The sequence below is a fragment of the Engystomops pustulosus genome, chromosome 2 (assembly GCF_040894005.1).
Source record: "Engystomops pustulosus chromosome 2, aEngPut4.maternal, whole genome shotgun sequence".
NCBI lineage: Eukaryota > Metazoa > Chordata > Amphibia > Anura > Leptodactylidae > Engystomops > Engystomops pustulosus.
In genome coordinates, this window is record NC_092412.1 from 14,471,548 (window position 1) to 14,499,431 (window position 27,884).

Below are 27,884 nucleotides of genomic sequence, written 5' to 3' on the forward strand. Positions count from 1 at the left end.
CAAAGAACCTCGGCTTATACTAGAGTATATGTGGTATAAAAAAAAGGGGCTACAGACTAAGGAGCACTATCAGGAGGGGGCTACAGTAACAGGAGGGGGTTGCATAAAATTAAGCATAAGGGGGGGGGGCTACAGAAAAGAGGACATTTTAGATAGGGGGATGCAGGAAATGACACTTTATATGGGTTTAGATATCTGTATTTACTGGGCAGACCATTTTTCCGGGTCCCCCGAAAAAAAAAATTGGGTGCAACCGGTCCCCGAATACAAAAAGGTTGGTGCTATACACCATGTACATCACATAACGCAGCTTTTCCTATATACATGTATATCAGTTGACTTATACCATGTACTGCAGCAACTTCTATCATACATATATATACCCTATATCGTATACATCATTTAGTACCCTGTTCTCACCAATGGGTGGAGCAGCACGTTGGGCATTTGATCCATTGATTAGTTTATAGTTTCAGAACTATTCAAGAACAGCAGCAGACAGCGAGCGGGACTACCAGAGATTGGCAAGCGCTGAGCTCAGCAATTCCTGACTGCTCCCATACTAATGATAAGGACTGGACATGGTCATTGAGCTTGTGTCCTCCCCACTTTATTCAATAATATAGAGATATCTGAGCGCTTTGCCTCTCCCTTAGGCTATAATTGGAATAGGACGATTAATACTCAATCCACTCATAGTGAAAACGGGTTCTTGTGATGGAGGAGGGTCACAGTCGCTGGATTCCCACTCAGATAATCATCTATCCTTCTCTATATATTGCAGCCCCAACCACTGCCAATAAAGAGGTCAAACAAGTACAAACCTTTTAGTCTATCAGTTCCTTTAAGCGGTTTTAGGTTACAAATCTCCAGAACAACATTCCTAGAATGAAGGAATGGGCAGAACCGGCTTCTGGGATGCAAGTTAAAAGTGAATGAACGGCAAGACAAAGCTCCGTTCTACCAGGGACCCAGTTATCAAGGTCCTAGTGATCACATGTTTAACCTCTATCATATGTCCTTACTGACCAAATCCCTTTCAAGAAAATCTACCATTAAAATCAAGCATGTTAAATTTTAGGGACACTGTAGCTTCACAGGCTGTTACACTGTGCAGGAGCACTTCCCCCACCCACTGATGTGTGACATTACATCAGGCAGAGGGAAGGTCCCAAATCGCCATGACAGGTTATTCGATGAGGAAACCCTCGTTCCATAGCAATTTCTTGGATGGCGATTAGTTGACTGCCCAAAAATAAAGAAAAGCAGGAGACAAGACTTAATTGAGGAAAACATTTAATCTACAGTGTCGGGAAGTAAAAAAGGTAAAACAAGGAGGGGGGGCCCAACGCAAATTTTTCCAAAATTCTTATTTTCTTTTTTTACATTGATTCGTTTTAATTAAGTCAGAAAATAGAGAAAGAAAGAAACATCCGGTCTATTCCTCTGGCAGGTGGCTTGATAACCGCGTGTTAGATGCGCTCCTGTGGCACAGGGGGGCGCCGTTTTACTTGTGGGGGGGTGTTAGTTTATCCTAGTTCCTAGGAAGTGGATTGGCCAGACTAGCAATATGGCGGCCTGTGGGGGACGGAGCCACAAGTACTTGTAATGAATGGACCGCACAGGTCACACAGTGGAGATGTCCCTGGACAGACAGGTTCTGTGCAAGGAGAACTATAGGTTTATGGAAAATGTGCGGACTGTCGGATCATGTAGGATTATTACCCAGGATTCCCAGGACCTGCACGATGGGTAACCCCTTAGTGACTTTAGTGAAACTGACCATGGCCGTGTGCAGTGACTGATTTACAATCCATTACCTCCACCAAAATTCAGTATGTCAGAAGCTAAACAGGAAAGGGTTAATGAGACCCCCAATGCTGCTGCATAACGTCAGCCGGGAGACGCACCATCCCCGCTAAGAAAGCAGCTTTATCACATACGGACCAGTGCAAGAGGCGAGGCGGCGTCCCAGGGATGATGCAGAGAGTCAGTGCGAGTGTATAGTGGGGGGAGGGAGGACAAATGAGAAGGAAGAGGGGGGAGCGGACGAGTTATGGGATCCCAAACTGTACAACCAGATCTTCCTTGGCGTCCACACGGATCTGAGAAAGTGCACTGAAGGCGTAAGCTGCTATCTTTGAAACCTGAAAGAGGAAAGAGAAGGACATTACTACCTAATCACTGGAAGAAGGCGCACTTCCGCTTTCCAAGGACGGGCACTCATCCAAGGAGACCCCCTCATCACTGAGCATCTGCACGCCCTGCTCAAACATTAACTATTTAGGCCGGAGATTGTCACCCCCATGTGTTTAAAATTAACAGTGGTGAAAAATCAGGGAGACTCGTTTTCTTCCCCCAGCCTCTGGATGTGTGCCAGCAAGCAGAGATCTTGAAAACTGAATAAGTACAACCCAGGATAGTAGTAAGGTGCGGCACTTTGTGCAGTCCTCATTACCTGCTGTATATCTGCATAAGGGACTGGGTCGCTGGCGAGTATTTGGTGTGGCTGGGCAGTGAGCGAGGGCAGAGGGGGCACCTTCCTCCAGTGCGTCAGGTTACCGCTCAGTTTTGCTAGTTTTGTGCTGCAGAGAAACAGAATATGGGAAAAGGTCAGAACATATGAAGCCCCCCGCCTGGAGTTGTTCTGGCTGAGTTCTTGTATTAGGGGCATCCGGTGTCCAGTGTATATATCTCCTCACCTGTACTGTCTGGCCCTGTCCATACATTCATGCTGCTCCATCCCCTGGGACTCTACGGCCGATACATCAATAATGTTCCTGTAGAGAAGAAGCAGAAGCTTTAGACATGAAGAGCCTGAACTGAGGAGATGACTGCCCCCCTATGGTAAGAAGGTATAACTGCAGGATACATACTGTGCCGTCCGGGCCAGGATACGTGACAGCAGGGCCTGCTCATCCGTTCGGGCAGACGGGTTATTCGTACAGTTCGGTTCTGATCCATTTTGCGTCCTGTTGGGAAGCGTCTCGTTCGGGGGTAACAAGTGTTGTCTTTCTCCTTGGTCCTGGAGATAATGAAGCAAAATGTAAAATAGTTCTGCACCCAGAGGTAGGAAAGACATGTGACCACCTCCCACCAGACCCTCCCAGGTCTCTCCATGGAGCGCAATAAGACAAATGTATCTGCAGCTCCCATGGAGTTATTACACACTATAGGAAGCTGCAGGCAGGTTGCCCCCTAGTGGTCACTGCAGCCAAGCTACAATGTCATCACAGCTGCAATAGTGACAGAACCCCTGCTGTGCTCCAGGGACAGCACATTAGGTGACCCTGAGGAATCTTCTGATATCTCCTGCTGTTATCCCATATCCTTCACTTCTACACAACTGCTGCTGCAACCCTCCCTAATCCATTATGTGTGCCCCCCTCCCCCCACTAAGACCCCTACCCATCTCCAGTATGTGAGGCCCCCTCCCCCCACTAGGGCCCAAACCCATGTCCAATATGCGGGACCCCTCCCCCCACTAGGACCCATCTCCAGTATGCGGGACCCCTCCCCCCCCCACTAGGACCCAAAGCCATCTCCAGTATGCAGGACTTTTCACAAATAAAGAAAAAAAGAGTATGCACCAAAAAAGGCTCCATCAATATAGTATGCAAAAAGTTATATTAACTTTATTAAACACAAAACGGGATACATATGACACACATCTAAAACATAATATACACAAATGTCCACTGGCGACCAGGGTCCAGGTCAGCACAGTAGAGACCCCTGCTAGTTCACCCTGTGGCGAACACAAAATCCTCTCAACCAAAGAAATATAGGGGATGATCAATTGTCAAAGGGTCAGATCACAAATAAATCCTAATGGTCTATCCCTAGAAACTAGGTAAGTCCTAATAGCTGCCAGACACCTATACATTTCATGCACTTGCAGGCTTAGTACTTATGTGGGCTATTGCTGATCTGGTGTCTGGCAGCTATTAGGACTTACCTAGTTTCTAGGGATAGACCATTAGGATTTATTTGTGATCTGACCCTTTGACAATTGATCATCCCCTATATTTCTTTGGTTGAGAGGATTTTGTGTTCGCCACAGGGTGAACTAGCAGGGGTCTCTACTGTGCTGACCTGGACCCTGGTCGCCAGTGGACATTTGTGTATATTATGTTTTAGATGTGTGTCATATGTATCCCGTTTTGTGTTTAATAAAGTTTATATAACTTTTTGCATACTACATTGATAGAGCCTCTTTGGTGCATACGCTTTTCTTTCTTTGTTGTTCAGGTGATAATATTGTGCACCAGCTCATGTATATACCATTTGGTTGTGCTAGCCCCTTCATATGGTATTGCAGTATGTAGGACCCTGTCACCAGTAGGACCCATACCCATCTCCAGTATGTGAGCCCCCCCCCCCCACTAGGACCATCTCCAGTATGCAGGACCCCTCCCCCCACTAGGACCCATCTCCAGTATGCAGGACCCCTCCCCCCACTAGGACCCATCTCCAATATGCGGGACCCCTCCCCCCACAAGCACCCACAGCCATCTCCAGTATGTAGGACCCTGTCACCACTAGGAGCCAAACCCATCTTTAGTATGTAGGACCCCCTCCCCCCACTATGACCAATACCCATCTCCAGTATGTAGGACCCTCCCCCCCACTAGGACCCCTACCCATCTCCAATATGTAGGACCCATTCCCATCTTTAGTATCTCGTTCCTTTTAATGAGCCAGAAAGGCTCCAGGATGGGGGTTTTATCAGAACCCCTCTGTGCTGCAGATTCATAGGATGTTACACAGTGCAGAAGCCCCTCATCCTCCCAATGTGTGTTCACTGCTGCTGAAGTGACAAAAAGTTTGGTGGGGGGGGGGTGAGACTAAGACCTGCTGCTGTGTGGTGCAGAAAGGCACAAAACACACTGAAGATGTGTGGCCCTTGCACACAGTCTCTGTGCCCGAATCTATGATTGAGTGGTCTTGGTTTATCAAGTTTCCATGAACACAGTCGCACAGTCAGCTGATTGGCTGTGGAGTAGTTGCATGCACAGAGCACAGAAGGGTGAGGACTTGTTCCCCAGCACACTCCAGACGCACAGAATAGGACTGGGGACACGTGTGTGTGTGTGGTGCAGAAATACAAGTGTGCGGCCCTTTAGGTCATGATCCCTTCCCCTCCCCCAGTCACATGACCCGCCCTGCCCCCACAGTCACAACTTGTAGGACAGGATTAGGACTTGTTGGGGGCTATAGCGCGACCCTTTGTATGGATTTCACAACATCACTGCGAAATAAGGATTAATATTCCATGATTGTCGCTTCTCACACAGTCCTCACACTGCTGTGCTCTGTGCATCGAGCTACCTCACAGCCGCTCCGCTCTAGGCTGTGTGTGTGCTGTAGTATCCAACAAGGATACAGCTTTCCTTCAGAGCCGCGGGGCAGTGGAGCAGCTGCTCCCTGCACAGAGCACAGCAGTGTGAGGACAGGTACAGACACAGGGAGTGGAGGAGAGGACCGGATCCTACAACTCACAGGAAGTGAGCGGCCATGTAGGTCTGGCCTCCCTCCCCCCACAGCCACACGCTGCCCCTAAGTTCTTGCCCCATGGCCTCTGCCCCTCATAGTGAGCGCCCCCTGGTGTCCGCTGTGTTTCCCGCCCTCCCTGTGCTCGCAGCGCGTCCCCCGGGCCGGTACTCACCCCCTTGCCGCTGTCAGACTCCCCGCTGTAGCAGCAGCCCATGTCCGCTCGGGGCAGCTCGGAGACACCAACAACTCTCCGCTATCACATGACCACAGGAAGCCGCGGCGCCCCACAGCACTTCCGCTTCCGGGCTACGCAAGACATGTGACAAATCGCCATGGAAACCAGGACCGACCCGCGTAGAGCACGCGGGGAATTCTGTAAATATTATAGTTAACCATGTAAGGGGTGGAGCCTATGAAGTAACCAATCACATCGAGGTTTTTATAAATTTTTCCTGCTTTGTACAATGAGAGGAGGATTCTGATTGCTTTACTGTGCGTGATAGGGATTGTACATGTTCAGTGCTATATTCACACGTTGCGTTTTCATTGCAATTTTAAAACGTATTGACAAAACGCATCCTATGAAAACATATTTGCTTCCACCACAAGTGCATGTGTTTTGCACAATGCGTTTCAACACATCAATCTAATTTTTAAAAAATGACGCACAGAAACATATTCTGACAAGATGTTTAAGTTTTATACCTTCTTCAAGATACAATGAATAACATTAAAACTACATCAATCCATTCATCAAAATGTCTATGGCTCTTTTGACACCAGTATTAGTTCTTAGGCCGCGGTCACAGGTACCGCTAGACGTCCGTTCATAACGCGACGCTAGCGCACAGGGGGAGGTCCTTGGCCCGAACACACATGCGTTAACAGGGAAACGCATGCGATTGATAAGCCGATCGCATGCGTTTCCCTGTTAACGCATGTGAGTTCGGGCCGAGGACCGCCCCCTGTGCGCTAGCGTCGCGTTATGAACGGACGCCTAGCGGATCGTGTGACCGTGGCCTTACTCCACGTTTGCATAGAAACACAATATTATGCAATGGAAATGGCATGTGTGAACGTGGCTTAACAATCCCAAGGGGGAACAATGACCCCATCTTTTATCAGCGAAAAACTAAGGCCAGTGACAGAGGGTGCGTTCACACGTTGCATTTTCATTGCGTTTGAAACGCATTACAACAGCTGATGAGAGGTGATTTGCCTAATTACATTACAGTTTACGTTTGTTAATGCAATGTTAACGCAAATCACTTCTCCTCAGGCCGCGGTCACGCATACCGCTAGGCGTCCGTTCATAACGCGAAGCTAGCGCACAGGGGGAGGTCCTCGGCCCGAAAGCACATACGTTTCCAGAGAACCGCATGCGATCGGCTTATCAATCGCATGCGTTTCCACTGCATCTGCTTAAACGCAATGTAACCTTAGGCCGGCGCCACACAGGGCGCTTTGTCTGCGCTTGCAAACGCAGACAAAGTCGCGCCCACCGGGCATGTAGCATGTAATCAAGGCTGAAGCCAGTGGAATGCGTCAAAAACGCAACGCATGTGAGCAGGGCCGGATTATAGGCGGGGCTCACGGGGCTCGAGCCCCGGGGCCCCCACCATCTTGCCCCCCCTAGGGGCCCCCACCAGATCGCACCTCCCGGGCCACCCGTCTGAGATGTCCGCTCCCAGACTCAGGTGACCGCCTCCCCGCTCATCTCCCTGCACCACAGAGACGCCCCCGTCAAAGGTGACACCGCCTCCACCTCCCAGGCCGCCCCCTCAGCACAGGTGACACCGCATCCACGGCCGCCCCCCTCTGCACAGGTTACAGCCCTCCCGCCCCCCAATCCCCATGCATGCGTGGCCGAGCAACCAACCCCCGCCGGCCCGCCTGAACAAGTTAAACCCGCTCGATTGCCCCGCCCCCCGCTCCCGCTCGAACCCCCTCCCCGTCCGAACAAACGACACCCCCCCTCCGCCCCCCCTTCCCCCGCGTGAACAAGCACCGCCGACCCCCTCGCAGCTGAACAACAACCGAAAGACCCCCAACCCGCCTGAACACCCACCTGAAGCCACGGCCGGTCACCCTAAAAGGTAAGTATATACATATGTATTTATTTGTGTGTATATATGTATATACTGTTTATTTATGTGTATATATGTATATACTGTTTATGTGTATATATGTATATACTTTTTATGTGTATATATGTGTATATATGTATATACTGTTTATGTGTATATATGTATATACTGTTTATGTGTATATATGTGTATATATGTATATACTGTTTATTTATGGGTATATATGCATCTACTGTGTATATACTGTTTATTTATGGGTATATATGCATCTACTGTGTATATACTGTTTATTTATGGGTATATATGCATCTACTGTGTATATACTGTTTATTTATGGGTATATATGCATCTACTGTGTATATACTGTTTATTTATGGGTATATATGCATCTACTGTGTATATGCTGTTTATTTATGGGTATATATGCATCTACTGTGTATATACTGTTTATTTATGGGTATATATGCATCTACTGTGTATATACTGTGTACATGGGTATATATGCATCTACTGAGTATATACTGTGTACATGGGTATATATGCATCTACTGTGTATATACTGTGTACATGGGTATATATGCATCTACTGTGTATATACTTTGTACATGGGTATATATGCATCTACTGTGTATATACTGTGTATATGGGTATATATGCATCTCCTGTGTATATACTGTGTATATGGGTATATATGCATCTACTGTGTATATACTGTGTATATGGGCATATATGCATCTACTGTGTATATACTGTGTATATGGGTATATATGCATCTCCTGTGTATATACTGTATATATGGGTATATATGCATCTACTGTGTATATACTGTGTATATGGGTATATATGCATCTACTGTGTATATACTGTGTACATGGGTATATATGCATCTACTGTGTATATACTGTGAATAGATGCATAAGATGCATATACTGTATTTATACATGCATATATGTGTGTACATTTAAATTATATTTATATATTATGCTGGGTATATGGTATGTATGTATATGCTCTATATACTATGTGTGTATTTCCCATATGTGTGTGTATATGCTGTATATACTGAATGTGTGTGTATTTGCTGTATGTGTGTATATACTTTATGAGTTTGTATATACTCTGTGTATTAGTGTATAAATGTATATGAGTGCATAAATGTGTGTGTATATATGGGTGCAAGTATATGCGTGTAGAACTTTATCTGTGTGTATATAAGTATATAAAGGTGTGTATATATCAGTCTGGGGATGAGGTGGCTGTATGTAGCTGTGTTACTGGGGGCCAGGCGGCTGTATGTAGCTGTGTTACTGGGGATGAGGCAGCTGTATGTAGCTGTGTTACTGGTGGCGAGGCGGCTGTATGTAGCTGTGTTACTGGGGGCCAGGCGGCTGTATGTAGCTGTGTTACTGGGGACGAGGCGGCTGTATGTAGCTGTGTTACTGGGGATGAGGCAGCTGTATGTAGCTGTGTTACTGGTGGCGAGGCGGCTGTATGTAGCTGTGTTACTGGGGGCCAGGCGGCTGTATGTAGCTGTGTTACTGGGGGCCAGGCGGCTGTATGTAGCTGTGTTACTGGTGGCGAGGCGGCTGTATGTAGCTGTGTTACTGGGGGCCAGGCGGCTGTATGTAGCTGTGTTACTGGGGGCCAGGCGGCTGTATGTAGCTGTGTTACTGGGGGCCAGGCGGCTGTATGTAGCTGTGTTACTGGGGGCCAGGCGGCTGTATGTAGCTGTGTTACTGGGGACGAGGCGGCTGTATGTAGCTGTGTTACTGAGGATGAGGCGGCTGTATGTAGCTGTGTTACTGGGGGTGAGGCGGCTGTATGTAGCTGTGTTACTGGGGATGAGGCGGCTGTATGTAGCTGTGTTACTGGGGGTGAGGCGGCTGTATGTAGCTGTGTTACTGGGGATGAGGCGGCTGTATGTAGCTGTGTTACTGGGGGTGAGGCGGCTGTATGTAGCTGTGATACTGGGGATGAGGCAGCTGTATGTAGCTGTGTTACTGGGGGCCAGGCGGCTGTATGTAGCTGTGTTACTGGGGGCCAGGCGGCTGTATGTAGCTGTGTTACTGGGGGCCAGGCGGCTGTATGTAGCTGTGTTACTGGGGGCCAGGCGGCTGTATGTAGCTGTGTTACTGGGGGCCAGGCGGCTGTATGTAGCTGTGTTACTGGGGATGAGGTGGCTGTATGTAGCTGTGTTACTGGGGATGAGGTGGCTGTATGTAGCTGTGTTACTGGGGATGAGGTGGCTGTATGTAGCTGTGTTACTGTGGGCCAGGCGGCTGTATGTAGCTGTGTTACTGGGGATGAGGTGGCTGTATGTAGCTGTGTTACTGTGGGCCAGGCGGCTGTATGTAGCTGTGTTACTGGGGATGAGGTGGCTATATGTAGCTGTGTTACTGGGGGCCAGGCGGCTGTATGTAGCTGTGTTACTGGGGGCCAGGCGGCTGTATGTAGCTGTGTTACTGGGGGCCAGGCGGCTGTATGTAGCTGTGTTACTGGGGGCCAGGCGGCTGTATGTAGCTGTGTTACTGGGGATGAGGCGGCTGTATGTAGCTGTGTTACTGGGGATGAGGCGGCTGTATGTAGCTGTGTTACTGAGGATGAGGCGGCTGTATGTAGCTGTGTTACTGGGGGCCAGGCGGCTGTATGTAGCTGTGTTACTGGGGGCCAGGCGGCTGTATGTAGCTGTGTTACTGGGGACGAGGCGGCTGTATGTAGCTGTGTTACTGAGGATGAGGCGGCTGTATGTAGCTGTGTTACTGGGGGTGAGGCGGCTGTATGTAGCTGTGTTACTGGGGATGAGGCGGCTGTATGTAGCTGTGTTACTGGGGGTGAGGCGGCTGTATGTAGCTGTGATACTGGGGATGAGGCAGCTGTATGTAGCTGTGTTACTGGTGGCGAGGCGGCTGTATGTAGCTGTGTTACTGGGGGCCAGGCGGCTGTATGTAGCTGTGTTACTGGGGGCCAGGCGGCTGTATGTAGCTGTGTTACTGGGGATGAGGTGGCTGTATGTAGCTGTGTTACTGGGGATGAGGTGGCTGTATGTAGCTGTGTTACTGGGGATGAGGTGGCTGTATGTAGCTGTGTTACTGGGGGAGAGGCGGCTGTATGTAGCTGTGTTACTGGGGGTGAGGCAGCTGTATGTAGCTGTGTTACCGGGGATGAGGCAGCTGTATGTAGCTGTGTTACTGTGGGCCAGGCGGCTGTATGTAGCTGTGTTACTGGGGATGAGGCGGCTGTATGTAGCTGTGTTACTGGGGGCCAGGCGGCTGTATGTAGCTGTGTTACTGGGGGCCAGGCGGCTGTATGTAGCTGTGTTACTGGGGATGAGGCGGCTGTATGTAGCTGTGTTACTGGGGGCCAGGCGGCTGTATGTAGCTGTGTTACTGGGGGCCAGGCGGCTGTATGTAGCTGTGTTACTGGGGGCCAGGCAGCTGTATGTAGCTGTGTTACTGGGGGCCAGGCGGCTGTATGTAGCTGTGTTACTGCTGGGATAGTGGAAAGGAAGCAGGAGGACGTGTATGTACGCTGCACTCAGTGGGGGCCTCCACCAGATTTTGCGCCCAGGGGCCCCCACCAACCTTAATCCGGCCCTGCGTGTGAGGCAAACTGCACTTACAAAGCGCATGCGTTAACCCATGCATTTTGGAAACACTGGGGGACATTTACTCAAAGTATCGGTGTCCGCATTGACCTGCTCTGGGAAAGAAGATACACATTTAATATTGTAGAGCTGTGCAGAGACATTTCTGGCGCCGAGACTATTTTCTGTCCCTGGGACCAAAATCTGTCCCGAGCACCAGAAATGTGTCCAACAGTCCCTGCTAGACCAGTTTTCTTTTGGTCTACTTTCCGCCAGTTTACAGCGCCCAAAAAGGACACATATTAATTGTGTCTGAGTTTCCACTCCGCCAAAGCCACGCCCCTTTTCGGAGAAGAGTCGGAGCAGTCGGAAAAAGTCATTTTTTCTGGTGCCGCCAGCTAATAAATAGGTCTGAGAGCAGAACATGTGGTGAGAGCGCCACAAAACTGGCGGAAACGCTATAGTAAATATAGCCCCTGAGCGCTAGCGTTGCGTTATGAACGGACTCCTAGCGGTACGTGTGACCAAGGCCTAATTAGGCAAATCTCCTCTTCTTAGTGGCTCTGATGCGTTTGAAATCACGCATAACATGTGAATGCAGCCTCAAAGAGCAACAAATCAGCACTTGACATCCCCTATACACTACTTTTACATCCCCTGTACATTCACTATAGGCACAAACGTAACGAAGCACCTGCCTGTACAGCCATCTAAAACATCTACAATCACAAAGAAACGATCGCATTCCTTTCAATGGAAACGCGTATGCGATGGGGCATTTTTAAATGCAATGCAAACGGAATGTGTCAATGTAGCCAAAATCTACTCCAGATTTCTGCTATAACATATGTAGAGTCAAATATGTGGTATACGTTATACAGATTTGTACACTCTGGTCACCCTCTTTTAGGTGATGATGCGGGGGGGGGGGGGGGGGGTGTCACAATTACAGAACACTGACATAATGCTCCCAATGAGTGCACATTACCGATCACATGTCTGTTAAATGTGTGAATGCCCCCATTCAGGCGTCTCGTCCATAATTCTGGTGTGTCTTGCACCCACGAGGGCGGATTGGAAGGACTGGCGCTTCGTGAACTTGTATTGAGTGCAAACATCCAGAATTCTGAATATAAGAATTCTTAAAATGCCTCGGCCATTAGTGGACCCCTGAAACATTGCTGGCGATGAACATATTTGTATTACATGTGACACTGTTGGCTGTGCTGTATCCTCTCAGACAGCAGTGGTAGTGACCCAGCGGTCACACATGAGGTGAGGTCGGGTCGCGCTCTCTGCCCCCTCCTGTCTGTGCTGTTAGTATTTCCAGTACAATGTGATCTCAGTTGTGATGTTTCTAGGTCCTGACACAGCGCTGAGCAGAGATAAACACCAACAGCCTGCAGTGTGCAGGGTATAACAGGGGCACAGTACTATATGCAGGGTATAACAGGGGCACAACGCTATGTACAGGGTATAACAAAGGGCACAGCGCTGAGCAGAGATAAACACCAACAGCCTGCAGTGTGCAAGGTATAACAGGGGCACAGTACTATGTGCAGGGTATAACTGGGGCACAACGCTATGTACAGGGTATAACAGGGGCACAGCGCTATGTACCGGGTATAACAGGGGCACAGTACTATGTATAGGGTATAACAGGGGCACAGCACTATGTACAGGGTATAACAGGGGCACAGTACTATGTGCAGGGTATAACAGGGGGCACAGCGCTATGTGCAGGGTATAACAGGGGGCACAGCGCTATGTGCAGGGTATAACAGGGGGCACAGCGCTATGTGCAGGGTATAACAGGGGGCACAGCGCTATGTACAGGGTATAACAGGGGCACAGCGCTATGTACAGGGTATAACAGGGGCACAGCGCTATGTACAGGGTATAACAGGGGCACAGCGCTATGTACAGGGTATAACAGGGGGCACAGCGCTATGTACAGGGTATAACAGGGGGCACAGCGCTATGTACAGGGTATAACAGGGGCACAGCACTATGTGCAGGGTATAACAGGGGGCACAGCGCTATGTACAGGGTATAACAGGGGGCACAGCGCTATGTACAGGGTATAACAGGGGGCACAGCGCTATGTACAGGGTATAACAGGGGCACAGCGCTATGTACAGGGTATAACAGGGGCACAGCGCTATGTACAGGGTATAACAGGGGCACAGCGCTATGTACAGGGTATAACAGGGGCACAACGCTATGTACAGGGTATAACAAAGGGCACAGCGCTGAGCAGAGATAAACACCAACAGCCTGCAGTGTGCAAGGTATAACAGGGGCACAGTACTATGTGCAGGGTATAACTGGGGCACAGCGCTATGTACAGGGTATAACAGGGGCACAGCGCTATGTACCGGGTATAACAGGGGCACAGTACTATGTATAGGGTATAACAGGGGCACAGCACTATGTACAGGGTATAACAGGGGCACAGTACTATGTGCAGGGTATAACAGGGGGCACAGCGCTATGTGCAGGGTATAACAGGGGGCACAGCGCTATGTGCAGGGTATAACAGGGGGCACAGCGCTATGTACAGGGTATAACAGGGGCACAGCGCTATGTACAGGGTATAACAGGGGCACAGCGCTATGTACAGGGTATAACAGGGGCACAGCGCTATGTACAGGGTATAACAGGGGGCACAGCGCTATGTACAGGGTATAACAGGGGGCACAGCGCTATGTACAGGGTATAACAGGGGCACAGCACTATGTGCAGGGTATAACAGGGGGCACAGCGCTATGTACAGGGTATAACAGGGGGCACAGCGCTATGTACAGGGTATAACAGGGGGCACAGCGCTATGTACAGGGTATAACAGGGGCACAGCGCTATGTACAGGGTATAACAGGGGCACAGCGCTATGTACAGGGTATAACAGGGGCACAGCGCTATGTACAGGGTATAACAGGGGCACAGCGCTATGTACAGGGTATAACAGGGGCACAGCACTATGTACAGGGTATAACAGGGGCACAGCGCTATGTACAGGGTATAACAGGGGCACAGCGCTGTGTACAGGGTATAACAGGGGGCACAGCGCTATGTACAGGGTATAACAGGGGCACAGTACTATGTACAGGGTATAACAGGGGCACAGCACTATGTATAGGGTATAACAGGGGCACAGCACTATGTATAGGGTATAACAGGGGCACAGTACTATGCACAGGGTATAACAGGGGCACAGCACTATGTGCAGGGTATAACAGGGGGCACAGCGCTATGTACAGGGTGTAACAGGGGGCACAGCGCTATGTACAGGGTATAATGGGGTAGAGCGGGGAATATTGGGGTACACATGTTATATATGATATACATAACTTCTGTCTCTCTGGGATGCGGCTGCTGTTGTTCTGTAATGATGTCAGCTTAGTGGCGCCCCCTGGTGCAGGTGAGAGCACTGCTCCTCCATCTGCCCCTCGTTGCCTGTGATGAGGTCGGGACCATCAGTCTCCGGAGGTTGTGGATGATCCTGGTGAGTTCAGGTTGTGTTCACATCTGCAGGTTTTGTAGTCTGTAGGGCTGTGGGGTGAGGGTGTGCACCTTATATTTGGGCAGATTTTGTGTTTTTAGCCTCATTGTATCTGCCCCTTAGTTGCCCATAGGGCGCTATGTGTATGTCCTGTGATATATGACTCCTGGTTTTGTTATATGTTGTAGTCCTGTGTTTTGCTGTTATGCTCTGATGAGATATCATACACCCCAGTATACGGGGGCGCCCCTGGTCTGGATATCCCCAGTATGTAGAGGTGCCCCTGGTCTGGATATACCCAGTATGTAGAGGTGCCCCTGGTCTGGATATCCCCAGTGCGTAGGGGCGCCCCTGGTCTGGATACCCCCAGTACGTAGGGGCGCCCCTGGTCTGGATACCCCCAGTACGTAGGGGCGCCCCTGGTCTGGATACCCCCAGTACGTAGGGGCGCCCCTGGTCTGGATACCCCCAGTATGTAGAGGTGCCCCTGGTCTGGATATCCCCAGTACGTAGGGGCGCCCCTGGTCTGGATACCCCGAATAAGTAGGGGCGCCCCTGGTCTGGATACCCCCAGTACGTAGGGGCGCCCCTGGTCTGGATACCCCCAGTACGTAGGGGCGCCCTTGGTCTGGATACCCCCAGTACGTAGGGGCGCCCCTGGTCTGGATACCCCCAGTACGTAGGGGAGCCCCTGGTCTGGATTCCCCCAGTATGTAGGGGCGCCCCTGGTCTGGATACCCCCAGTACGTAGGGGAGCCCCTGGTCTGGATACCCCCAGTACGTAGGGGAGCCCCTGGTCTGGATACCCCCAGTACGTAGGGGTGCCCCTGGTCTGGATACCCCCAGTACGTAGGGGTGCCCCTGGTCTGGATACCCCCAGTACGTAGGGGCGCCCCTGGTCTGGATACCCCCAGTACGTAGGGGCACCCCTGGTCTGGATACCCCCAGTACGTAGGGGAGCCCCTGGTCTGGATACCCCCAGTACGTAGGGGCGCCCCTGGTCTGGATACCCCCAGTACGTAGGGGCACCCCTGGTCTGGATACCCCCAGTACGTAGGGGCACCCCTGGTCTGGATACCCCCAGTACGTAGGGGTGCCCCTGGTCTGGATACCCCCAGTACGTAGCGGTGCCCCTGGTCTGGATACCCCCAGTATGTTGGGGCCACCCCTGGCCTATATACCCCCAGTATGTTGGAGGCAACCTCTGTTCTATATACCCCCAGTATGTTGGAGGCAACCTCTGTTCTATATACCCCCAGTATGTTGGAGGCACCCTCTGTTCTATATACCCCAGTATGTTGGGGCGCCCACTGCTCTTTATACCCCCTATATATTGGGGCATCCTCTGTTCTGTATACCCCCTATATGTTGGGATCCCCCCTGCTCTGTATACCCCCTATATGTTGGTGCGCCCCCTGATCTATATACCCCCAGTATGTTGGGGTCCCCCCCCTGCTCTATATACCCCCTATATGTTGGGGTGCCCTCTGCTCTTTATACCCCCAGTATGTTGGGGTCCCCCCTGTTCTATATACCCCCTATATGTTGGGGCGCCCTCTGCTCTATATACCGCCTATATGTTGGGGCGCCCTCTGTTCTGTATACCCCCTATATGTTGGGGTCCCCCCTGCTCTATATACCCCCAGTATGTTGGGGCGCCCTCTGCTCTATATACCCCCAGTATGTTGGGGCGCCCTCTGCTCTTTATACCCCCATATGTTGGGGCGCCCTCTGTTCTGTATACCCCCTATATGTTAGGGCGCCCTCTGCTGATCCGGCCTGACCACTGATTGTCCTGGTCCGGAGCAGTAATTCCCGTCCTGTAACGACTTCCTGGCGGCTCTTTCATCTTCTTCAGGACAATCAGGTCGCACTTTGAAGTTTATGACTGATAGGAGGGGTCTGCAGAATGAATGGGGGGCTTCATATTTATTGTCTCCAGATCATATTTTATTATAGGACACAAAGGAACAGACCCCAAATCTCCCACCCGCTGCCCCAGTGCCGGCCAGCAGGACTGTGACTGGAGTAATGAGAGGACTGTAGATCTGTAGCAGGTGTGCGGTCAGTCACCTGTCCGGGGGGCTTGGACCCTCATAATTCTGGGCAGTGCGCCCCCCATCAGTGTGTTTGAGTATTACACTCCCTAGTGTCAGTCCTCACTGTTTTTGTGGTGTTGTATTCCCAGGTCAGACCCATGATATGATCTAACCCTGTGATGTCTCTGACCCTGGGCAATGCTGAGACTTGTAGTCCGCCCTCCCTGCAGTGTAAGGTGAGAGGTGGCACCGGTGTGGGGGGTAACAGATGGTAATCTGCCTCTGAATGACGTCCACACATCTCTAGGATTTCATGTGTGACCCCGGAGAGGTTTCCTGCCGTGTGTCTGGAGCACAGAGCCCCCTCTGTCACAGCAGCTGCGCGCCCCCCTCGCGCCAGGAGAAGGCTGCGTATTGTACTGTACGCCAGCAGCAGGGGCCATGCTCATAATACAGCAGCGCAACGCCACACACAGAGCTGGGGTATCCCCTTAATAGCATCGCTTTATTGGTGCAGTACAGGGGGCAGTGTATAAGCCAGCGGGCACCAAGGCAGTCCTGGGTAACCCCAGCGGGCGCCAAGGCAGTCCTGGGTGACCCCAGCGGGCGCCAAGGCAGTCCTGGGTAACCCCAGCGGGCGCCAAGGCAGTCCTGGGTAGCCCCAGCGGTCGCCAGGGAGGTCCAGGGTAACCCCAGCGGGCGCCAAGGCAGTCCTGGGTATCCCCAGCGGGCCCCAGGGTGGTCCAGGGTATCCCCAGCGGGCCCCAGGGTGGTCCAGGGTATCCCCAGCGGGCCCCAGGGTGGTCCAGGGTATCCCCAGCGGGCCCCAGGGTGGTCCAGGGTATCCCCAGGGTATCCCCAGCGGGCCCCAGGGTGGTCCAGGGTATCCCCAGCGGGCCCCAGGGTGGTCCAAGGTATCCCCAGCGGGCCCCAGGGTGGTCCAGGGTAGCCCCAGCGGGCCCCAGGGTGGTCCAGGGTAGCCCCAGCGGGCCCCAGGGTGGTCCAGGGTAGCCCCAGCGGGCGCCACGGCAGTCCAGGGTAGCCCCAGCGTGCGCCAGGGAGGTCCAGGGTAACCCCAGCGGGCCCCAGGGTGGTCCAGGGTAGCACCAGCGGGCCCCAGGGTGGTCCAGGGTAGCACCAGCGGGCCCCAGGGTGGTCCAGGGTAGCACCAGCGGGCCCCAGGGTGGTCCAGGGTAGCCCCAGCGGGCGCCAGGGCGGTCCAGGGTAACCCCAGCGGGCATTTGGTGCTCATTCTGTAAGAAAGCGGTCATATTTTCTAGTCTTGAATAACCCCTTGAAATAGTTTAGTGCCATTTTCCTTATGTAAGGTCATTACTCGGATCTGTGAATGACGTTAGTAGCAGCAGTACAGTGAAAAATGTATTTATAATCTAATATTGTAGTTTCTCTAGTTTTTATATTCTAGGATTGTAGCTTCCTTTTGTGCACAGGGAATTGTCCTCACACTGCTGTGCTATGTGCTCTCTGCAGCCAGCGTTAGGTAGAGATGTATAACCATTCCTTTATGTATATTGTTAGTAGCAGCAGGACTGTGAAATAGGAACATTACCTAATACTTTCTGAAGAGAGATACGAGCACAGCAGTGTGAGGACACGCCTCCAGTGCACTTGAAGAAGGGACAATCCTGGAATAAAAATCTGTATATGACAGTCCTGCTGCTACTAATCACATACACAAAGATCTGATTACACATCTCTCCAGGGACAATATATGACGCTGGCTGCAGTTGGTATGGTCACACCTGCTGACAGGATCCCTTTAATGCCCCCCACCCAGCTTTCCCTGTGCCCCGGTCGGCACCCCGCAGCCTCTGTACATCGCACTGTCTACATGCAGAGTCTTGTTCTCATTCATTTGCCAGAAAGGTGAAGAATTTATATAAAACCAGTGTCTGGTTGCACAAGGATCCTCACCCCCCTTCTCCCTGAGAGTTTTATGACAATGAGGGTTTTATTATGTGCGCTGGCTGCAGGCGAAACACTGCTCCAGACCTGCAGCCGTGAGAGCAGCAATTACCCGCTCCCCCTATGTAAACTCCATCACAGCTGGAGAGGCGAGACCCAACACATCTGTGCGCTGCCCCGGCCTGTCCCCACCTGGGGGAGAAGCGTCAGCACAGGGGAGGTCCTGCTCGCCCCCCTCCATGTCCTGACACACTGTGCCAGATCTGTGCTGTGTAGCAGTGAGCGCTGCCCCAGCTCCTCTACATTACTCCAGTCCTGGGATATCCACTAGGAGAGGAGCGACGTCCACCTGCAGGTAAGATGCTGCTTACAGCTGAGCATCTGTTACTTTGTGTGTTTAGGGGACTTGAAGGATGGTTGCTGGCTTTGTGTAAAAGGTGAAGGCTGATTGATGGCTGTGGTTCTCTATAGCGGCAGCCTGACTGCTGCAAACCTGTGCTAGCTGTCTGTAAAATCAGGTTAAATAGACATCTAAGATTTCACACTGCTGAGGGTTTGTGACAATAGATCCAATATGTATGTGAGATAAATAGCCTGGATAATCCCTGTATAAAGATTTACCTGCACTGATACATTGTAACAAGCCCTCAGCAACAGACTGATATATTGTAACAAGCCATCAGGAACAGACTGATACACTGTAACAAGCCCTCGAGAACAGATGGATACATTACAACAAGTACAGATACATTGTAACAAGCCACACGTAACAGACTGATAAAATGTAACAAGCCATAAGTAACAGACTGATACACTGTAACAAGCCATCAGGAAACAGCCTGATACATTGTAAGAAGCATCAGGCATTGTATCAGCACCAGGCTGATACATTGTAACAAGCCAACAGCACCAGGCTGATACATTGTAACAAGCCATAAGTAACAGACTGATACACTGTAACAAGCCCTCGAGAACAGATGGATACATTACAACAAGTACAGATACATTGTAACAAGCCACACGTAACAGACTGATAAAATGTAACAAGCCATAAGTAACAGACTGATACACTGTAACAAGCCATCAGGAAACAGCCTGATACATTGTAAGAAGCATCAGGCATTGTATCAGCACCAGGCTGATACATTGTAACAAGCCAACAGCACCAGGCTGATACATTGTAACAAGCCATAAGTAACAGACTGATACACTGTAACAAGCCCTCGAGAACAGATGGATACATTACAACAAGTACAGATACATTGTAACAAGCCACACGTAACAGACTGATAAAATGTAACAAGCCATAAGTAACAGACTGATACACTGTAACAAGCCATCAGGAAACAGCCTGATACATTGTAAGAAGCATCAGGCATTGTATCAGCACCAGGCTGATACATTGTAACAAGCCAACAGCACCAGGCTGATACATTGTAACAAGCCATAAGTAACAGACTGATACACTGTAACGAGCCGTCAGCACCAGGCTGATACATTGTACCTGCACTGATGACCTTTTATAACTTTTTCGGAAAGGGGGTGTGGCCTTGTGCTGACAGGATTCCTATGTACGGGTCTCCTCTGTGGGGGGGGGGGGGGTAGTTGGATGTTCGTGCCCCTTTAAGCAGCTGTCCTGGGTAATGTATTGCTGCTGGAATGTCTTACACCGCAGGGACAGAATTTCCACTCCAAGATGTGAAATGTTTGGGTAGAAATTCCTGAAGATAATTCTTCCGATTGTTATGGGAAAACATCAGCAAGCATGCGGGAAAATCCTGCTGTCCTCCCGGCTCAGCTCCCAAGGGAGAAGCAGGGGGTGCTGGGAGGAAACCATCAGCAGGGGTGACTGCAGCCAGGGTTGTGTATTGTCCCTGGAGAGATGTGTAATCAGACCTTTATGTATGTTGTTACTAGAAGCAGGACTGTGATATATAGATTTATATTCCAGGATTTTACTGGAGACATGTCCTCTCACTGCTGTGCTCTGTGCTCTCTGCAGCCAGTGTAATATAGTGTCCCTGGAGAGATGTGTAATTAGACCACTGTGTATGTTGTTAGTAGCAGCAGGACTGTGATATATGGAATTATATTCAGCTATTGTAGCTTCTCCTAGTGCAGGGGTGGTATGCCCTCACACTGCTGTGCTCTTTGCACTCTGTAGCCAGTGTTAGGTATTGTCTCTGAAGAGATGTGTAATCATTCCTTTGTTTTTGTTGTTAGTAGCAGCAGGACTATGAAATATGGATTTATATTCAGGCATTGCAGCTTCTCCAAGTGCACTGGGTGTGTGTCCTCACACTGCTGTGCTCTCTGCAGCCAGTGCCTGAAGAGATGTGAAATTAGACCACTGTGTATGTTGTTAGTAGCAGCAGGACTGTGATATATGGAATTATATTCAGGTATTGTAGCTTCTCCTAGTGCAGGGGTGGTATATCCTCACACTGCTGTGCTCTGTACTCTCTGCATCAAACTGTTCCACAGATCCTCCTCTTTCCTATGAGTGATTACCATTGAATTTAAACAGAGACTGAGCAGAGGGAAGGGGCTGTGGAGCAATTGAATACAGGGGGCACAGCAGTGTGAGGGGCTGTGGAGCAATTGAATACAGGGGGCACAGCAGTGTGAGGGGCTGTGGAGCAATTGAATACAGGGGGCACAGCAGTGTGAGGGGCTGTGGAGCAATTGAATACAGAGGGCACAGCAGTGTGAGGGGCTGTGGAGCAATTGAATACAGGGGGCACAGCAGTGTGAGGGGCAGTGGAGCAATTGAATACAGAGGGCACAGCAGTGTGAGGGGCAGTGGGGCAATTGAATACAGAGGGCACAGCAGTGTGAGGGGCAGTGGAGCAATTGAATACAGGGGGCACAGCAGTGTGAGGGGCTGTGGAGCAATTGAATATAGAGGGCACAGCAGTGTGAGGGGCAGTGGAGCAATTGAATACAGAGGGCACAGCAGTGTGAGGGGCTGTGGAGCAATTGAATACAGGGGGCACAGCAGTGTGAGGGGGTGTGGAGCAATTGAATACAGGGGGCACAGCAGTGTGAGGGGCTGTGGAGTAATTGAATACAGAGGGCACAGCAGTGTGAGGGGCTGTGGAGCAATTGAATACAGGGGGCACAGCAGTGTGAGGGGCTGTGGAGCAATTGGATACAGGGGGCACAGTAGTGTGAGGGGCTGTGGAGCAATTGAATACAGAGGGCACAGCAGTGTGAGGACACCCCCCTAGTTCATTTGGAGAGGCTACAATCCTAGAATATAATTCCACATTTTACAGTCCTGCTGCTACTAACAACACACATAAAGGTCTGATTACACATCTCTCCATAGACAGTACCCCACACTGACGGCAGAAAGCACAGAGCACAGCAGTGTGAGGACACATACCCAGTGCATATAGAGAAGCGTCAATCCTGGAATATAAATCCTGAACCAGGCAGCTCTGGATTTACATGTGTGGCATTATATCTTCTAGGTTATCCTGTGATCAGCCTCTGCGGTGGCCATGAGGGTCCTGCCGTCTGTCGGAGTCCTGTTGGGGGTCTTGTGTCTTCTGCACCCGGTGTGGGGTTTCCCTTTTATCCTCACCCAGCTGAGCAGCCGTAAGAGCAGCTGCAAGGCCATCCCCAGCAGTATGACACTGTGCCATGGGGTAGGCTACAGCGAGATGCGCCTGCCCAACCTGCTGGGACACGACACCATGAAAGAGGTTCTGCAGCAGGCGGGGTCCTGGGTGCCCCTGCTCACCAAGCAGTGCCACACGGACACCAAGAAGTTCCTGTGCTCGCTGTTTGCCCCGGTGTGCCTGAGTGACCTGGAGGAGGCCATCCACCCCTGCCGCTCCCTGTGCGAGGCCGTGCGGGACGGGTGCACCCCCGTCATGGCCGCCTTTGGCTTCCCATGGCCCGAGATGTTTAACTGCTCCAAGTTTCCAGAAAGGAATGAGCTGTGTGTGCCCCCTGCTGGCATGGAGGACAAAGCTGTGGTGGAAAAAGAAGGTAGGTGGGCAGATATGTGAGCGCAGCGCGCCGGTGCCCCTCCCTGATGTTTATCCTCCCCCCTGTCTGATTCCAGAGCTCCCCTGTCCGGCCTGCCACAGCCCCGCAGACACCGAGAAGGAGTTCCTGCAGGATTTCTGCTCACGAGACTTTGGTAAGTCCTAGGGGAGAAAATACAACTACCTTGTCCCTGGAGATACCTCACACTGCTGTGCTCTGTGCAGCCAGTGCTAGGTATTGTATCCGGAGATACCTCACACTGCTGTGCTCTGTGCAGCCACTGCTAGGTATTGTCTATGGAGATACCTCACACTGCTGTGCTCTGTGCAGCCACTGCTAGGTATTGTATCCGGAGATACCTCACACTGCTGTGCTCTGTGCAGCCACTGCTAGGTATTGTCTCTGGAGATACCTCACACTGCTGTGCTCTGTGCAGCCAGTGCTAGGTATTGCCTCCGGAGATACCTCACACTGCTGTGCTCTGTGCAGCCACTGCTAGGTATTGTATCCGGAGATACCTCACACTGCTGTGCTCTGTGCAGCCAGTGCTAGGTGTTGTATCCGGAGATACCTCACACTGCTGTGCTCTGTGCAGCCACTGCTAGGTATTGTATCCGGAGATACCTCACACTGCTGTGCTTAGTGCAGTCAGTGCTAGGTATTGTCTCCGGAGATACCTCACACTGCTGTGCTCTGTGCAGCCAGTGCTAGGTATTGTATCCGGAGATACCTCACACTGCTGTGCTCTGTGCGGCCAGTGCTAGGTATTGTCCCCGGAGATACCTCACACTGCTGTGCTCTGTACGGCCACTGCTAGGTATTGTCTCCGGAGATACCTCACACTGCTGTGCTCTGTGCGGCCACTGCTAGGTATTGTCTCCGGAGATACCTCACACTGCTGTGCTCTGTGCGGCCACTGCTAGGTATTGTCTCCGGAGATACCTCACACTGCTGTGCTCTGTGCGGCCACTGCTAGGTATTGTCTCCGGAGATACCTCACACTGCTGTGCTCTGTGCGGCCAGTGCTAGGTATTGTCTCCAGAGATACCTCACACTGCTGTGCTCTGTGCAGCCAGTGCTAGGTATTGTCTCCGGAGATACCTCACACTGCTGTGCTCTGTGCAGCCAGTGCTAGGTATTGTATCCGGAGATACCTCACACTGCTGTGCTCTGTGCAGCAAGTGCTAGGTATTGTCTCTGGAGATACCTCACACTGCTGTGCTCTGTGCAGCCACTGCTAGGTATTTTCTCTGGAGATACCTCACACTGCTGTGCTCTGTGCAGCCACTGCTAGGTATTGTCTCCGAGGATACCTCACACTGCTAGGTATTGTCTCCGGAAATACCTCACACTGCTGTGCTCTGTGCAGCCACTGCTAGGTATTGTCTCCGGAAATACCTCACACTGCTGTGCTCTGTGCAGCCACTGCTAGGTATTGTCTCCGGAAATACCTCACACTGCTGTGCTCTGTGCAGCCACTGCTAGGTATTGTCTCAGGAAATACCTCACACTGCTGTGCTCTGTGCAGCCACTGCTAGGTATTGTCTCCGGAAATACCTCACACTGCTGTGCTCTGTGCAGCCACTGCTAGGTATTGTCTCCGGAGATACCTCACACTGCTGTGCTCTGTGCAGCCACTGCTAGGCATTGTCTCCGGAGATACCTCACACTGCTGTGCTCTGTGCAGCCACTGCTAGGCATTGTCTCCGGAGATACCTCACACTGCTGTGCTCTGTGCAGCCACTGCTAGGCATTGTCTCCGGAGATACCTCACACTGCTGTGCTCTGTGCAGCCAGTGCTAGGCATTGTCTCCGGAGATACCTCACACTGCTGTGCTCTGTGCAGCCACTGCTAGGCATTGTCTCCGGAGAGATGTGTGATCAAAGCTCTGTGTATGTTTTCACCTGAAGCAGGAAGACATATGGATTGATATTCCACGATTGTAGTCTCTCCAAGTGCACTGGGGGGGGGGGGGGGGGTGTCCTCACACTTCTTTGCCCTTTGCTCTCTTCACTGAAGTGCTTCACTACATCTGGACAAAGCAATGCACAGAGCGCAGCAGTGTTAGGACACACTCCCATTCCACTTGGAGAAGCTATAATCGTGGAATATAAATCTCTATCTAATGCTGTCTGCTGAGCCCTGTATCTAATCCTATCCTGTGTGATACTGGCTGCTGAGCTGTGTATCTAATCCTATCCTGTGTTATACTGTCTGCTGAGCCCTGTATCTAATCCTATCCTGTGTGATACTGGCTGCTGAGCTGTGTATCTAATCCTATCCTGTGTGATACTGTCTGCTGAGCTGTGTATCTAATCCTATCCTGTGTGATACTGTCTGCTGAGCTGTGTATCTAATCCTATCCAGTGTGATACTGTCTGCTGAGCTGTGTATATAATCCTATCCAGTGTGATACTGTCTGCTGAGCCCTGTATCTAATCCTCTCCTGTGTGATACTGGCTGCTGAGCTGTGTATCTAATCCTATCCTGTGTGATACTGCCTGCTGAGCTGTGTATCTAATCCTCTCCTGTGTGATACTGTCTGCTGAGCTGTGTATCTAATCCTATCCTGTGTGATACTGTCTGCTGAGCTGTGTATCTAATCCTATCCAGTGTGATACTGTCTGCTGATCTGTGTATCTAATCCTATCCTGTGTGATACTGCCTGCTGAGCTGTGTATCTAATCCTATCCAGTGTGACACTGCCAGCTGAGCTGTGTATCTAATCCTATCCTGTGTGATACTGCCTGCTGAGCTGTGTATCTAATCCTCTCCTGTGTGATACTGTCTGCTGAGCTGTGTATCTAATCCTATCCTGTGTGATACTGTCTGCTGTGCTGTGTATCTAATCCTATCCTGTGTTATACAGTCTGCTGAGCTGTGTATCTAATCCTATCCTGTGTGATACTGCCTGCTGAGCTGTGTATCTAATCCTATCCTGTGTGATACTGCCTGCTGAGCTGTGTATCTAATCCTATCCAGTGTGACACTGCCAGCTGAGCTGTGTATCTAATCCAATCCTGTGTGATACTGTCTGCTGAGCTGTGTATCTAATCCTATCCTGTGTGATACTGTCTGCTGAGCTGTGTATCTAATCCTATCCTGTGTGATACTGCCTGCTGAGCTGTGTATCTAATCCCATCCTGTGTGATACTGTCTGCTGAGCTGTGTATCTAATCCTCTCCTGTGTGATACTGTCTGCTGAGCTGTGTATCTAATCCAATCCTGTGTGATACTGTCTGCTGAGCTGTGTATCTAATCCTATCCTGTGTAATACTGGCTGCTGAGCTGTGTATCTAATCCTATGCTGTGTGATACTGCCTGCTGAGCTGTGTATCTAATCCTATGCTGTGTGATACTGTCTGCTGAGCTGTGTATCTAATCCTATCCTGTGTGATACTGTCTGCTGTGCTGTGTATCTAATCCTACCATGTGTGATACTGTCTGCTGAGATGTGTATCTAATCCTCTCCTGTGTGATACGGTCTGCTGAGCTGTGTATCTAATCCTATCCTGTGTGATACTGTCTGCTGTGCTGTGTATCTAATCCTACCCTGTGTGATACTGTCTGCTGAGATGTGTATCTAATCCTCTCCTGTGTGATACGGTCTGCTGAGCTGTGTATCTAATCCTATCCTGTGTGATACTGTCTGCTGAGCTGTGTATCTAATCCTATCCTGTGTGATACTGTCTGCTGAGCTGTGTATCTAATCCTCTCCTGTGTGACACTGCCAGCTGAGCTGTGTATCTAATCCAATCCTGTGTGATACTGTCTGCTGTGCTGTGTATCTAATCCTACCATGTGTGATACTGTCTGCTGAGCTGTGTATCTAATAATCTCCTATGTGATACAGTGTGCTGATCTGTGTATCTAATCCTGTGTGTTCCTCAGCCATGAAGGTGAGTATCCGCTCGGTGTCGGCAGTGGATGGAGATGTGATGATGGTCCCGGAGGTCCGGGGTAGGACTGTGTATAAGGCCAAGGGCTGGACAGAGGAGGAGCTGAAGAAGACGGTCCTGTGGCTGAGTGATGGGGACTCCTGTATCTGTCCGGAGCTGCAGGAACCCGGCTCCACGGTTCTGGTCATGGGGCACCGAGCCGCGGATCGCCTCGTCATCTCCTGGGTCAGGAAATGGCAGAAAAGTGACAAAGAAATGAAGAAATTTTCCAGGACTGTGAGGAAAATGCAATGTTAAAGGGATCACCGGAGGAGGAGGGGGAGCATCATGTCTTGAGGGAGGAGCCTGTTTCAATCGGTGGGCAGGTGTCACTGCCTCCAGTGGTCACTATCAGTGTGTGCACTTACTGATCTTTCCCCGCCCATGATTCCTGCACCAATCAGAAGCCCTCTTTTTTACTTGGACTCATCATGTGATCATCCCTTTAAAGGCTTTTAGTTTTATTATCTTTGGAGAACGACTTATAAATCTATAATTTTATATTTGTATCCATTGCTGTATATAAGCAACGGAGGGAAAGTGCAGAACATTTTTATCTATTTGCATTGGACTGTTCCTTTAAAAGCAAAAACTGGCTTTGGGTGTCTAGCCCCTCCCACTTTGAGAGGCGGAGCCTCCCGACATGGAGAAAACATGTTTTTATCAGATGTCTGAAGGACCCATCCATAGTTGTTATGATTACTGGACACGCCCCTATTTTTCTTAGACACACCTATGTGGACACGCCCAAATGTTTTATAGACCCGCCCATATGTGAACTTTCCCCTGTGGGGGGCACTGCAGAGGGAAGGAAACACAGAAAAAATCCAGTTTACATCACAGGAGATCACCGATGGTCACAACACCCAATAAAACATATTTCTACTAAAACTGTTCATCCATTAAAGAAGCGAAACGATCACTAAGATTTTAAAAAAATGAATAGAGGAGATAAGAGTGAACTTTGAAAATCGCTGGAGGTGTGGAAAGAGTTAATCATTAGCCTCCTTATCTGCTTGACAGAACTCTCAAGGCTTTCACATACGCTGCTCACTACAGGAGAAATAGCAGGAACAGGGAAGAGAGAAGCTACTTTACTTACCGAGTAACTAAACTTTTGAAGATATGATCAGGTGATGATAGTAAACAATGTAATATAAGTAAAACAACTTCTCTGTGCCATTTGCCTGCTATTTCTCCAGCAATGAGCAGTGTATCTGAAAGCCTTCAGACAGATAAGGAGGCTAATACTTAACTCTTTCCATTTCTAGAGAATATTTCACTTGATGATTCATCTCTCTGGACTGATGAAA

At 50.4% G+C, this 27,884-nt stretch overlaps 2 protein-coding genes across 7 annotated transcripts; one reads left to right on the forward strand and one right to left on the reverse strand.

The window, feature by feature from the left end:
- Window positions 1-1,279: 1,279 nt before the first annotated feature.
- On the reverse strand, window positions 1,280-5,853 carry LAMTOR1 (late endosomal/lysosomal adaptor, MAPK and MTOR activator 1). Its single transcript, XM_072133767.1, has 5 exons — window positions 5,669-5,853; window positions 2,877-3,025; window positions 2,703-2,780; window positions 2,459-2,585; window positions 1,280-2,147 (listed from the first exon to the last, which is right to left on the reverse strand). The coding sequence occupies exons 1-5, from the start codon at window positions 5,708-5,710 to the stop codon at window positions 2,055-2,057; spliced, it is 489 nt and encodes a 162-aa protein (XP_071989868.1). The 5' UTR covers window positions 5,711-5,853; the 3' UTR covers window positions 1,280-2,054.
- Window positions 5,781-27,462, forward strand: LOC140117260 (secreted frizzled-related protein 2-like). Of its 6 annotated transcripts, none has more exons than XM_072133763.1 (4): window positions 5,781-5,871; window positions 22,110-22,632; window positions 22,709-22,786; window positions 26,525-27,462. In XM_072133763.1, exons 2-4 carry the CDS (start codon window positions 22,140-22,142, stop codon window positions 26,827-26,829), a joined length of 876 nt encoding a protein of 291 aa, XP_071989864.1. In that variant the 5' UTR covers window positions 5,781-5,871; window positions 22,110-22,139; the 3' UTR covers window positions 26,830-27,462. The 6 variants fall into 6 exon arrangements, with proteins under 6 accessions (XP_071989864.1, XP_071989865.1, XP_071989867.1 ...); XM_072133764.1 differs by having other exon boundaries at window positions 5,825-5,892; XM_072133766.1 differs by lacking the exon at window positions 5,781-5,871 and adding an exon at window positions 7,559-7,592.
- Window positions 27,463-27,884: the final 422 nt, after the last annotated feature.

Excerpts from the sequence above, each read along its gene's own strand:
- LOC140117260 (XM_072133763.1), top strand. The coding sequence starts at position 22,140 with ATGAGGGTCCTGCCGTCTGTCGGAGTCCTGTTGGGGGTCTTGTGTCTT. Across the intron at positions 22,633-22,708 it reads AGCTGTGGTGGAAAAAGAAG|AGCTCCCCTGTCCGGCCTGC; the intron begins GTAGGTGGGCAG and ends GTCTGATTCCAG. Across the intron at positions 22,787-26,524 it reads TTTCTGCTCACGAGACTTTG|CCATGAAGGTGAGTATCCGC; the intron begins GTAAGTCCTAGG and ends TGTGTTCCTCAG.
- LAMTOR1 (XM_072133767.1), bottom strand. The coding sequence starts at position 5,710 with ATGGGCTGCTGCTACAGCGGGGAGTCTGACAGCGGCAAGGGG. Across the intron at positions 3,026-5,668 it reads AGTCTGACAGCGGCAAGGGG|GACCAAGGAGAAAGACAACA; the intron begins GTGAGTACCGGC and ends CATTATCTCCAG. Across the intron at positions 2,586-2,702 it reads GACAGGGCCAGACAGTACAG|CACAAAACTAGCAAAACTGA; the intron begins GTGAGGAGATAT and ends GTTTCTCTGCAG.